The 13,424-nt window shown below is 38.6% G+C and overlaps 1 protein-coding gene across 1 annotated transcript; it reads left to right on the top strand.

Annotated features, from left to right (window-relative positions):
* The first annotated feature begins 8,124 nt into the window (after window positions 1-8,124).
* LOC103833575 (serine hydroxymethyltransferase 7) lies at window positions 8,125-10,656 on the top strand. The gene is made up of 4 exons (XM_009109655.3): window positions 8,125-9,309; window positions 9,597-10,002; window positions 10,096-10,197; window positions 10,287-10,656. The coding sequence occupies exons 1-4, from the start codon at window positions 8,272-8,274 to the stop codon at window positions 10,511-10,513; spliced, it is 1,773 nt and encodes a 590-aa protein (XP_009107903.1). The 5' UTR covers window positions 8,125-8,271; the 3' UTR covers window positions 10,514-10,656.
* The last annotated feature ends 2,768 nt before the right edge of the window (window positions 10,657-13,424 follow it).

Below are 13,424 nucleotides of genomic sequence, written 5' to 3' on the forward strand. Positions count from 1 at the left end.
ACTTTCCACGGGTTTCCACCAAACAAAGACAGAATTCCTAAAATTATAACATCGAAAGCCGTCAAACCAGAACAAAAAATATAATCAGTACATACCCATTACGTTCAAATTATAACATCATTCTGCATCGCATAAACGTTATATCATTCAAACAAGCAACATAATCTTAAAATACATAAACATTAGCTTTGCCCAACACTAATTTTGCAAGTACAGACGCAACACACCTCCTTTGTAGATATCCATCACGTAATGCTTCCTGAAAATGTCCACCATCTCATCAGTTAGCCCGGACATTATCGGGGTCGGATTCCCAGTCGCATGCATCTCCAAGAACTTCACGGACACCGGGCCGCAGTCGCCACTCTTGACATTCTGATACAGCTCATCCATCCTAGTCACATGGAATGGAATATCTAGGCGCTCGCCCACAGCTTCTGGTGGGCAAACCTTCTTCGCAATGTATGGCAACATGCATGCTACTCGCTCCATCAACTCTTCAACCTCTTCCATACTATTCAATCCTGGATTTGGGTCAAGGATGGTTATCGTCCATGCACAGAGGCTGATCCACAACCCAACCCAATGGCAGCCTCCCCACATCATCGGGGCATAGAGGCTATCCACTTCCACACCCCACCTTTTACACCTCTGCGTCAGGTATTTGGTTATCTTTCCATCGCCCCTTCTTCACCAGCTTCAAGGTTGAGATGACCCGTACCAGGTGTGGTTCCCGAGGTACAACATTTGTTTGCTGCCTCCACCTTACGTCTTTTGCGACTGCTCCTTCGTTTTTGGAGGTTAACCTTCACCTTCATCGAGAGCTTCAATCTACATATCAAATCCTCCTGATTCTTACAAACATCACGGAGTCGAGCTACCTCAGCCAACACCTCATCAACCCACCCCTCCAATACCCTAAACATCCGGGAGTCAACGCTAATGGAGGCAGCCGCTGTGTGCTCCCCCGCGACACCCATTTGTTTTCTGTTCGCCCCATCCTCATTATCAGATTGATTTTTCCTCTTACGAGATCCAGTCTTAATCTTAGAAAACTTTTGTTGTGAAAATAGTAAAACAAAAAAAGCACACTTTGCCTCTAACATGTTGGCAAAGCTTATATAATTAGGTTAAAACTCGTCAGGGGTAATCTTGTAAATTAGTTAAAAATGGGTTACAAGGATGTGAGCTACACAACTATTCAAGTTCCTTTAGTTCAAATCTAGAACTCAGGTAGTAAAGTACATCAGCCTACTGTCGTGGTGCTTATCCTTTTATCGGTTGATCTCAGCACCTAAACTCTCGTTTGGACTGAGATGTACCGATAAACATTAAGGAACTGGCCTGATCTGTTCACAAGATACCCTAATATCTACTTTCACTGATTAGGGATGCAATGTTCATTGAAACATGTCAAGTAATCTAATTCACGGTTAATGATTAGATCTACCTAGATTCATGCATTAAGTGATCAGTTCAATGCAACGTTAAGATCAGTTAGGTATGAAGACAATTAATTGATACTTATTTGTGTCTAGCTTGCGATCTAGCAACCCTAACACTCCAAGCTAACATGAGCGACTACTCAGTCATAGAACAAGCACACGCATATAAGAATACTGAATAATACATACTATGATTGAATAGAAATAAACTAGGGTTCAGGATAATATTCTCTATCATAAGAAAGATGGAGTCGTCTTCCTTACAAAGCAAATCCAAAGGTAAAATTTGTCTTGCAAAAACTCGCGTAAAAAAATAGATAGATCAGAGGCGCCCCTATTTTAAAGGAATAGATAAGGTGGTTAGGGAAAATCCCGAAATATCTTGAAGGTTTCCATAAATATCGATAACAATCACTCGGCTGCTCCCTGCGGGATCAACCGTTGCACTGCTCCGCCTGGCTGCTCTGCGGGAAATTCTTCAACTATGGCATAATTCTTCATGCACCCTCCTTTGGCTCTCCAACCTACTCCAGATCTGAAATGACTTGTAAACGACTAGACAGGCTCGATAAAGAACTTAAAAACCTTTGAAAACATATTTACTATGATGTCAAAAGCACCATATATCGATCACTATACAGATTAAAGCAATTCAGACTCATGTGGTACAATCGGCTTAAGTAAATATCTATTGAGAAAAGGATATGTGAATAATTCGATATGTTCATGCGTTTTTGTTAAGGAATTGTCATATGGCTTTGTGATCATTGTTGTATATGCAGATGATGTGAATATAATTTTAATTCAAAAAGAGATTGATGATGCACTAACTCATAAAAAAAAGAGATCGAAATGAAAAATCTCGGCAAGACAAAGTTGTCTTAGGCTCCAAATAGAGCATTTCCGAGAAGGTTATTTGTTCATCAATCAAATTATACGAAAAGGTTATTGAAACGCTTTTATATGGACAAAGCGACTCTTTTGAATACTACAATGGTTAATAGATCTTTTCATGTTGAGAAAACATCTTTTAGGCCCTGTGAAGATAATGAGAAAATATTAGGTTCTGAAGTATCTTATATGAGTGCTATCGGTGAGCTTTTATATCTTGCAAATTATACTAGACCTGATATTGTGTTTGATACTAACTTGCTTGCAAGATATAGTTCTTCTCCTACTCGCTGGCATCAGAACGTAATAAATCAAATATTTTGTTATCTTTAAGGTATAGTTGACTTAGGATTGATTTATTTTAGAAAACCCGAGTTTGGTATGGTTTGTTTTGCAGATGCATGATACTTATCAGATCTTCATTAAGCTCGATCTTTTATCGTTTCCAGAAACAAACTTTGGTTGTGACTTCTTCAAATCATGCATAAACTATTGCGCTTCATGAAGCATGTCAAGAATATGTATGGCTTAGGCCAATGAGTCATCACATACAAGAAGCAGGCAGAATAGTTACCAAGAAAGAATCAATAAAAATATTTGAAGACAATTCGGCATGTATCGCTTCACTCAAAGAAGGTATCAAAAGCGACAAAATAAAGAACCTCTCTCCAAGATTTTTTCGCAATACAAAAATTCAAGAAAAATCAAAAAGTGGACATTAAGTATGTAAGGTTATGCGAAAATCCGGCTGAGTTATTTACAAAGGCTCTTCCCACTACAATATACCGAAAACAAGTCTATGTATCAGAATGCGGCATTTGCGTGATCCATGAAGAAAAAACTATGTCAATTATTCCCAAGGAGAAATTACATACTGCACTCTTTTTTTATCCCAATGGATTTTTCCAGAAATAGGTTTTTAAGGAGACAATACGTAATACTCTTTCCGTTTCATAAAGTTACATATTCTAGAGAAAACATTTGTTTCAAAAATATCTATTTTTTATATTTTTAATGCATGTTTTATTAATTAATTACAAATTTTAAAAAAATTTATTGCACTTTTTAAATTTTTATTGACTTAAAATTATGAAAAAAAAGATAATCACAAAAAAATATGTCAGTTTAATGTGTTTTATTAAAATGTATGAAAAATCTAAAATATATAATATTTTGAAATGGGGGAGTACAAGATAGACAATCAAAAGGAGTGTTAGAAGCTAAAGATAAGAATTAGGGGGTGATTGGTAAATGATGTGGTTTTTATTTTTTGGCTTTAGAATATTAGCTGTATATTTATTTGTTATGACTATTTTTGTTGTAGATTTATAAAACACTATTTTTCTGTTCTAGAAATAAAGCTCTCTACATCTTTTTTTTCTGAGATATTTTTACTGTAGTTTTCTAAAAAAAAATATATATATTGATTGGTTGACATATAACTTTAAATTAATTTTGGTTTTTATAGATCATCTACGCCCCTAACCAATCTCCTCCTTACGGTATGTGCAGTATAAAGAGACCTTAGAGTTGTCGAGATCTGGAGATAACTAATACAAAAATCAAATTAGTCATCTCTCTCACTCGTTGTCTTTTCTTCTTTACACACATATATATATATATATATATATATATATATATAAATAATTAGTACTTATAATATAAATAGTTAAGTATACATTCTCACCTTATTCACGACAAATTTTAATTTTTGAAACACCTAACATATTTTTAAAAAATAGTTGAACTTTACATTTAATGATTTAATTCAAGAAAAATAAAACAATCTCCGAACTTGATAAATAAAAAGCAAAACTCCTGCAAATACAATAAATCTGGATAGATAAATTTCCACCACTAAAAATCAGATCAGATTCGATAATTTGTTTGAGTAGATCAAAAGTTAATCTTGCATTAGATGTTTTGTAGTATTTGTTTCTTCTGTCACGCATTAAAATTGTATTCAATCTAATCTTTTCCACTAGGCGTGGGCGTTTTATACTGTAACCGAAGCCCAAAGTGGAACCCGAACCGAAGTCTCGGTATTGGACCGGTAACGGGCCTTAGCAAAAAACCGAATGGATTTTGTAGCCCACGAATTTCGGTTATGGTCTGGTTCGGTTGAAAACCGAAATCAAAACAAGTAACCGAACAATACCGAGCATTTATAAAACTGTATCATGTATACATACATTCATTTACACTTATACACGCGAAAGAAAACAGTCTCTTCGTTTCTTGTACCCGTGAGCCGACGAACCCTAATTCCCAAAAAAAAATTCTCTCGATAATTAATTATCATCACTCAAAAGCTCAAACTGGCCTCTATAAATCAGTTAGCTTCTCCATCTTCTTCTTCTTCATCCAAGCATTCCAGAATCCAGTCACAGGTATTGTCTCTCTTTGATTATTGTCTGTCTCTTTTTTCGATTCCTTAGTGAATTAAGTCAAATCGATTATAATTATGGTTCGTAATCGTTATGGAACATATGAATTTGTGTTTGGTTTTTCATGTCTACTTAATTGATTTTTGTGTTTGTGTCTACTCTAATTGATTTTGATATTTTGCTTAATTTCGTTTTGCAGATGGATTCTACATCATCTTTTAACCGAGAAACCGACAACATGGATGATGCAGGCAACATTCAAACACCGGATAGTATTACCGGCAAGAGAAAAGAAACCGAGAGAGCGAGTGGAGCGACAAACAATGTGAAGCGCATTCTCCCAACAAGGTCCAAAGTGTGGGAACACTACACAAGAACGAAGGAAGATCGAAACAAGTGTGTATGCAACTACTGCCAGAACACATTTTCCTGTCTCACAAGCTCAGGGACCTCAAATCTTAAGAGCCATCTTGAGAAATGCAAGAGTCATCTTGCTTGGTCGGATGGACAAGAAGATAAGCAGCCAACCATTGACGATGCAGGGAAACTTAAGAAAGCAAAGTTGACTGAAGCTCAGTTGAGAGAAGCCACAAATCAGATGATTGTCTTAGGACAATTGCCGTTGTCATTTGTTGAAAGTGTAGCTTGGAGACATTTCTGTAACAAGGTACTTGTGTTTTTTTTCTCATGTTCTTTGCCCGTCAATTATATTTTTTGTTCATGTTAAATTGTAACTAATATCTTATCTCTTCTATGTTTGTAGGTTAACTTTGGATACACTCCTCATTCAAGAAGAACTGGAACTAAAGACATTATCAAGATGTATGTGGAAAGGAAAGAAGCACTCAAGAAATGGTTCTTGTCTAACAATCAACGAGTATCTTTGACAACAGATATTTGGGTCTCCCCAACTACAGGTAATCTGTTACACATTTTCTGATTCTTTATACACATTTTTTATTCGTTTATACATCATGGAGTTCTTACTGTTTATTGTATATAGGTGCGAGTTACATGGTCATCACAGTGCACTATGTTGATGCTTCTTGGCGGTTGAAGAAGCTGATCATTGGGTTCAAACACATCACAGATCACAAAGGTCAGACTATATCAAATGTTCTACTCGAGTGCTTGTCTGACTGGGGAATCATAAATGTTTTCTGTATAACTGTTGATAATGCGACTGCCAATAGTTCAGCGTTGAGGAAGTTTCAGAGTAGTTTTGCTTTAGGTTCTGATCAGGCTTTTGTGTTAGATGGAGAGTTTTTACACATGAGATGCAGTGCCCATATCATTAACTTGATAGTTAGAGATGGAATGGCTGAAATAGATCAGAGTGTAGTTGCTATCCGTAATGCTGTCTCTTATGTTAGATCACATACTAACAAGTTGAGATCTTTTGAGCTAAAAGTTGACTCCGGTAAGATTACAAGGGGAAGTCTTCCGTTGGATGTGAAGACAAGGTGGAATTCAACTTATCTAATGTTGACAACAGCTCAAAAGTTCAAGGTGGCTTTCGATAAGATGGAAGCAGAAGACAGGCTCTACAATGATCACTTCTCTGAGTTTGAAAATGGAGCATCAAGGGTCGGGCCTCCTCAGCAAAGGGATTGGAGTGCTGTTGAGAAGTTATGTCAATTTCTTATCATCTTCTACAACTCGACACTGGTGGTCTCGGCTTCAACTTCACTCAATTCACATAAGTGCTATGGTGAGATTGTAACCATTGCGACTAATCTATTAGAACTCTCCAGCAGCCCTGATTCTGAGATGAGGTCTAAGGCGTCAGATATGCTCAAGAAGTTTGAGAAGTATTAGGATGGTATGAAAAATATTAACATGATGTTAATTGTGGCCACTGTTTTCGACCCCAGCAACAAGTTGGAGCTTGCCAAGATGTGTTTTGAAGAGTTATATGGGCTAGAGACTACTGAGTATAAGGAGATGTATGACTCCTTGATTTGTGTCTTGAGGAGTTTGTTCAGAGAGTACAGTTCAAGACATGGAGCCGCTGGAGCCGCGCTTAATCCAAGTGACCAATCTTCCCAGTCTAACAACTCAAGTAAGTCTAGAGACCAATGTATTGAAAGGATGGATCTTGTGGACGACTGTGTGGGTTATAAACGAATGGACGTCAGGTACAAGCAGAAACTCAACGAAATAGGGGTTAGAGAAAAGAAGGATGAGCTGGAAACATACCTCAAAGAGTCTGTGGAACATCCTGACCTGATGATTGGAATGGAGTATGATGTGCTCTCATGGTGGAAAAAGAACTCAGCTAAGTATCCTATCTTGTCTTCGGTTGCTCGGGATGTCTTGGCTTTACAAGTCTCGTCAGTTGCTTCAGAGAGTGCCTTTAGTACATCTGGTCGGCTTCTCGAACCACACCGGAGCTCTCTCACCCATTACATGGTGGAGGTTTTAATGTGCACAAAGCAGTGGTTGAAGCAAGACATAAAGATGGAGTCAAGAGTGCTTTCAAATGCTCAGATACTAGCTGATCTTGAAGAAGTGGACATGCTTGAAAGAGGTAATAATATCATATACTTTCAATCTTCTTTTCTTATCATATGAATGTTCAGTTTTAAATTAGTAATCGGTTTTGAACTTTGTGTTTGCAGAGTGTGGAGACACAATAGTTCCAGAAGAAGACTAAGGCTTTGTTGCTGCTTAAGAAGATCATGGCTATGTGAACACTTTGTTTCTTTGTTTCGGTTTGAGGTTTATGTTTTTTTTTTTTGCAATTTGATCGCTTTCTTTCGGCTTGAATGTTGGTTTTAAGTTTAGACACAAATTGTCTTGTTTTGTTGTGTCTAAAAATTTTCAGTTGGGTTTTGGTGTGTTTGAACTCGTTTTGTTTCAATGAAATTTTCGGATGTTCGGTTTAGTTTGGTGTATTTCGGTTTGTTTGGTTATTTATGATTGAATTTGGTTGTTACAAACCGAAACCGCACCGGATCCAAAGTGTTATCGGTTTGTAGCGGATTTTGCCTGCTTCATCCGAACCGATCCGAAACCGGTTGATTCCGAACCGAAACCATACCGAATTATAGAAAAAACCGAATGGTACTTGTACACTATGAACCGAAAGTCCGAAAAACCGATTCAACCGAACCGAAACCGAACGGTGGACCGAACGCCCAGGCCTACTTTCCACTTTTTTTTTCTTTTAACAAAGAAAAAACGTTTACATTTCGGTCAAAATGAATCTGTCTTGTTTTATGGGCTAGATGAACTTTAGAAAACCCATTGTCTTCACCAAGCCTCTATTAAAGATTTGACACGATGCACTAATGATCCTAATGCTACCGGCTATTAGCAGTAAACACGGTCACCGTAGTTATTAGCCACACCGAGAAAGCGTCCAGATTCATATTTCGCAGAAAAGGCGTATCCGGTAATCTCCTCAAAATATATAACTCGTTTCCTTATTTGTTCGCTCTTCGTCCTTGTTTCTTTCTTACCAAACCACAGAAAGCAGAAAACAAAAAACAAAAAAGCGAATCGCGAAACATATTCGTCTTCTCCATTAAAGATCTCCAATTTGTATGGATTTGAGTGGTTCTGATTCTAACGTTTCATTAGGGATTGGTTGTTCGCACGCATCATCATCATCAATGGCTCCGACTCCGAGAATCCCGATTGCTGACGATTCGATTAATCTACAAGTGGATCCCAGTTTCCGATCATCGCCGGTCACTTTCCCGCCGATTCCGTTGCAGTTACTGGAACAGAAAGTCGCCGCCGTGGAGGAGCCAAAGAAAGACGGAGATGAAAAGGAGGATGAGCACTTCAGGATCTTAGGTCACCATATGTGTCTGAAAAGGCAACGAGACTGTCCGCTTCTTCTAGCTCAATCAAAACATCCGAGGAGAACGATCGCCGGCGACACGGATCTTGAATCGAGACGTGCTGCTGTGCGTGCCTGGGGAGATCAGCCTCTTCATTTGGCGGACCCAGACATCCACGAGATGATGGAGAAGGAGAAGCAAAGGCAAGTCAAAGGAATCGAGCTGATTGCTTCCGAGAACTTCGTGTGTCGAGCTGTCATGGAAGCGTTGGGAAGTCACTTGACCAACAAATACTCTGAAGGCATGCCTGGAGCCAGATACTACACCGGGAATCAATACATCGACCAGATTGAGAATCTCTGCATCGCTAGAGCTCTTGCTGCCTTTGGTCTTGAACCCGACAAATGGGGTGTTAATGTTCAGCCCTATTCTTGTACCTCTGCCAATTTCGCAGTCTACACCGCTCTTTTACTTCCCGGCGAGCGGATCATGGGGCTTGATTCTCCTTCCGGTGGCCACATGAGTCATGGCTATTGTACTCCAGCTGGCAAGAAGATCTCCGCTACATCAATCTTCTTTGAGAGCTTTCCTTATAAAGTCAATCCCCAGACTGGGTATATTGATTACGATAAGCTTGAGGATAAGGCTCTTGATTACCGCCCCAAGATTCTTATTTGTGGAGGCAGCTCCTACCCTAGGGACTGGGATTTTTCAAGGGTTAGACAAATTGCTGACAAGTGTGGAGCTGTTTTGATGTGTGATATGGCTCATATTAGCGGTCTTGTGGCCACTAAGGTTTGAATCTTCTTCTTCTTTCTTTTGTTTTTTTGTTTTTAATTAGCTCTTAGGTTTTAGATTTGATTGCCTAGCACTTGAATCGTAACTCAAAGTATTATTGAGTGGGACTAAGTAACTCCGTGGTTCAATAGCTTTAGATGGTTGACTACTTTCTAATCAAAGTCCTCTTTTGTAATAGGTTTGAATGAATACTAGTTAGAAGCTTTATAATTGGATGTTGGTGTGGATATCGTTTGAAACTAATCCAGTACAATTTATTTCTCACTTTTGTTTGTCATCAACAGGAATGTTCTAATCCATTTGATCACTGTGACATCGTTACCTCCACTACCCACAAAGGTCTACGTGGTCCCAGAGGAGGTATCATCTTCTACAGGAGAGGACCAAAGATAAGAAAGCAAGCCCATCACGCCAGTCATTGCGACAGTTCCACGCACTATGATTTAGAGGAGAAGATCAACTTTGCTGTTTTTCCCTCGCTACAAGGAGGTCCTCACAACAACCATATCGCAGCTCTCGCCATTGCCTTGAAACAAGTGGCTACTCCAGAGTACAAAGCTTACGTACAACAGATGAAGAAAAATGCTCAAGCTTTAGCATCAGCTCTGCTTAGAAGAAAATGCAGACTGGTTACAGGTGGCACAGACAACCATTTGTTGCTCTGGGATCTCACTCCTTTGGGCTTAACTGGTACCTTACGAGAAGTCACTCAACCTTACCACTCTCACTGATCCTAATGTTAGAGTTTTGTCTGATTTTTCTTTTTATGCGGCTGATTTGCAGGGAAAGTCTACGAAAAGGTCTGTGAGATGTGCCATATAACCTTGAACAAGACTGCTATATTTGGTGACAATGGTACAATATCTCCTGGAGGTGTAAGGATAGGTACGCTCACGGGTTTATTTTGCATTTCACATTCTTATTCATTAATATATCGCTTCTTTGCCTAAACTTGAGGGTTTTTAACCAATAAGGGACACCGGCGATGACAACTCGAGGCTGTGTAGAGTCTGATTTCGAGACAATAGCGGATTTTCTGATGAAAGCAGCTCAGATAACGAGTGCGTTGCAGAGAGAACATGGCAAGTCACACAAGGAGTTTGTGAAGAGTCTATGCTCTAACAAAGACATATGTGATCTTAGAAACCGAGTTGAAGCATTTGCTTTGCAGTATGAGATGCCTGCTGCTTCTCAGATTTGAATTGAAATGAAGAAAAATTCTACCAAACTGCTTTGTTTGGTTTTCTCCGCGGGGCATTTTTTGAGTTATATCCTGTAAATTAGGGTAATTATATATATATATGTGTGTCTTGTAATTTGATTGCACACTTTTTGATCAAGCTTCAAAAAAAAAAAAATTAGATAAGGTACTAAATTGGAGACCAAATATGAGACAGCGATCGAACCTCTATCCAAACGGTTATGGCGATTGTGAGTGCGATTGTACCTTTTCGTTTGCTCAAGCCCTAATTCTGATCAAGCCATGACCAAAACTTCGATGCTTATGTGGCATTTGTTCTTCTTTCTTTTTGTAAAGAAATTTGTATACTAGGGATTGAAAGTTACGTTGTCTTCTTTACAATTCGTTTGTGCAATCTCCGGCATGGAATATGTGACCATGCTCGATGACAAAACGACCGATCTAGTTCTGTTGAATTTAGATCAAGTGGTAAGGAACTCATTGTAACCGCTTTTCTTTGGAAACAAATGCCATGGAAACCACCATGGGATATAATTGTCATGGAGACGGAAGAAAATGGATAATCTCAATTTTGGTTTCATAATCAAAATTACAATTTTGTCATAGTGAAGCAACCGCAAAGGTAATTAATGATATTTTATTGGTTCTTTACTGAAGTAATTTCTTTGTTGTATGGCGATGTTTTTAGAGTCATGAAAATTAGCAGTTTCAATATATATTCCTTATCAAAGAATAAGTATATTTGATTCTTAATAGATGGATATCTATAGATTTAAACTGGAATTTAGCCAATGTTATACGACAAAGAGAGTCACAACGGAAAATTTGGGATTTGTAATGGAAGCTTGATCTCCGGTATGAATTTGCCACCATTAAAACATTTTTATTACTCTGATTCGATTCTTTTTACATTTTTTACGTCATTAAAGTGGCGTTAATTCTTTTTAGACTTATGATGGGTCTTTGTTCTCTTGGGTTTGGCATCGTCCTGGTGGGCTTTTGAAATATTGGACCGGATCTTCAAAACTATTTTAGAGACATGTGAAGTCAACCTCTAACAATAGTCCTCAGACCCGTCCTGTTTCAGATTGCTAGCCAGGTTGGGAATTGATTCTGGTGTTGGTAGCATATATGTGACTGGCGGTTTATGATTTAGAAACTGGGTTTATGATTCTGATCCTTCGATTTAATTCCTGACTTAGCTTGATGTGTGATTGAGAGCAATCAAGAGATTTGATTTTTACCTTTGTGGAAAGTAAATTGATTTGGCATGAGCAATCATTTTTTTCGGTTTTCGTGTGGATATATAAATCTTTTATGAGTTATTAACATAAATAGACACATTTTATCTTTTTATTACACATGAGAACACAAGTTGCTACTGAGGTACTTTGTATTGGTTGAATACTCTTTTGGTCTCTGAAAAGCTAACTAATAGTGGGTATTTAGGTAATTTGCCATTGAATTTTTCGTTGGGCTGGTTAGAAAATTTGAAATTTGAAATTGGGTTGGTTTGTAGGTGTGGACGCAAAATTGAAGCTAATACTTGGTTTTTTACTTTTTTTTTTTATTTATCGAAGTCAAGGTTTTTTATCGTCATGGGTTAATTTATTTTCCTTCGGTTTCGGTAAAATACAGAGAGGTTCCGGTGGAGAGAGCGACGAAAGAGATTTCCTGCAGATGACGTAGTGACGGAGGCTGATGGAGAAGAAGATGTCATCGCGAAAAAAGCGAGCTGTTAAGAGAAAAGATAAAGGTAGATTTGGGGGTAGGGTTGTAGATTATTTTTTTCGGCTAGGGTTTCGATTTTGGGTTCCGATTTCGATTCAATCTCAGACAGTTCCAAATTCGGGTTTTGCGGCTAGGTTTTCGAATTTGGGGTGGGGTTGTATATGTCTGCTGATCGGGTTCCGATTTGGTGGATTAGGGTTCCGATTTGGGGGTGTGTGTTCTGTTTTGGGAGATCGAAAAGATTTAATTTATTTTGGGTATGTGTGTGTTACAAAGATGGCGCAAACAGAGGAGGGAGCTGTGTACGAGAGGTTACTGCCGCGTTTGTTCGCGAGAGATCGTTATCCGAGCAAACAGCACAACTGTAACTCATCGCTTGAGTACCTGCTTCTAGTGAGGAGTGTGCTTAAAGGAACTGACGAGATGAAACAGCTACTGGGGTCGTGCTTTGGACACTTATTCAGGTTGCCAGTAAGGGGATGTGATTTCTCAGCGAAGGTAGTGCATGAGATGCTGACAATGCAGGTTGTAACAAAGAAGAGGTTTGAATTTTGGCCTGTTTTTGGAGGCCAGCCGATGAGGTTCTCGCTGGCTGAATTTGGCTACGTAACGGGAGAGTTTGAAGCTGGGTATGTAGTTGATGCATACATGTGTACATTTATTTTAGTTGCATTTGTATGTTTCTTGTGTTGGATAGGTGCAAAGATTGAGTTTAAGTTTTCGTAATGGCATTTAAACATGTGTACATTTGTTCGTTAGTGTATACATGTACAATGATTTGTCCCTGTACATGTGTACAATGGTTTGTTAGTGTACAAGTGTACATTTGTGGGCGTCTTTTTCGTGTACAAGTGTACAATTATTTTAGTTGCATTGGTATACTGAGGTTCGTAGCAAAGTTCTGATGTTTCTTGTGTTGTCTTTGCAGCTAATTGTGCATCCAATGATGGAACTCGGGGAGGATGAGGAGGCAGGGTGGGGAGAGTTTGACTTTGAGATTCACGATAGGAAAGTGGGTTACATGGTTGAGATATTGAAGGCAGGGCATAAATTCCAAAAATGTGAGTGAGGAGGCGGTGATTCAGGTGAGCCGAAGTGTGAGCATGAATTAGTTGATAATCGGCTGGTGTGAGGTTTGATTTTTGCAGTTTGCTTGTATGATATGTACGGAACATGGTTG

The sequence above is a fragment of the Brassica rapa genome, chromosome A08, assembly GCF_000309985.2.
Source record: "Brassica rapa cultivar Chiifu-401-42 chromosome A08, CAAS_Brap_v3.01, whole genome shotgun sequence".
Taxonomy (NCBI): domain Eukaryota; kingdom Viridiplantae; phylum Streptophyta; class Magnoliopsida; order Brassicales; family Brassicaceae; genus Brassica; species Brassica rapa.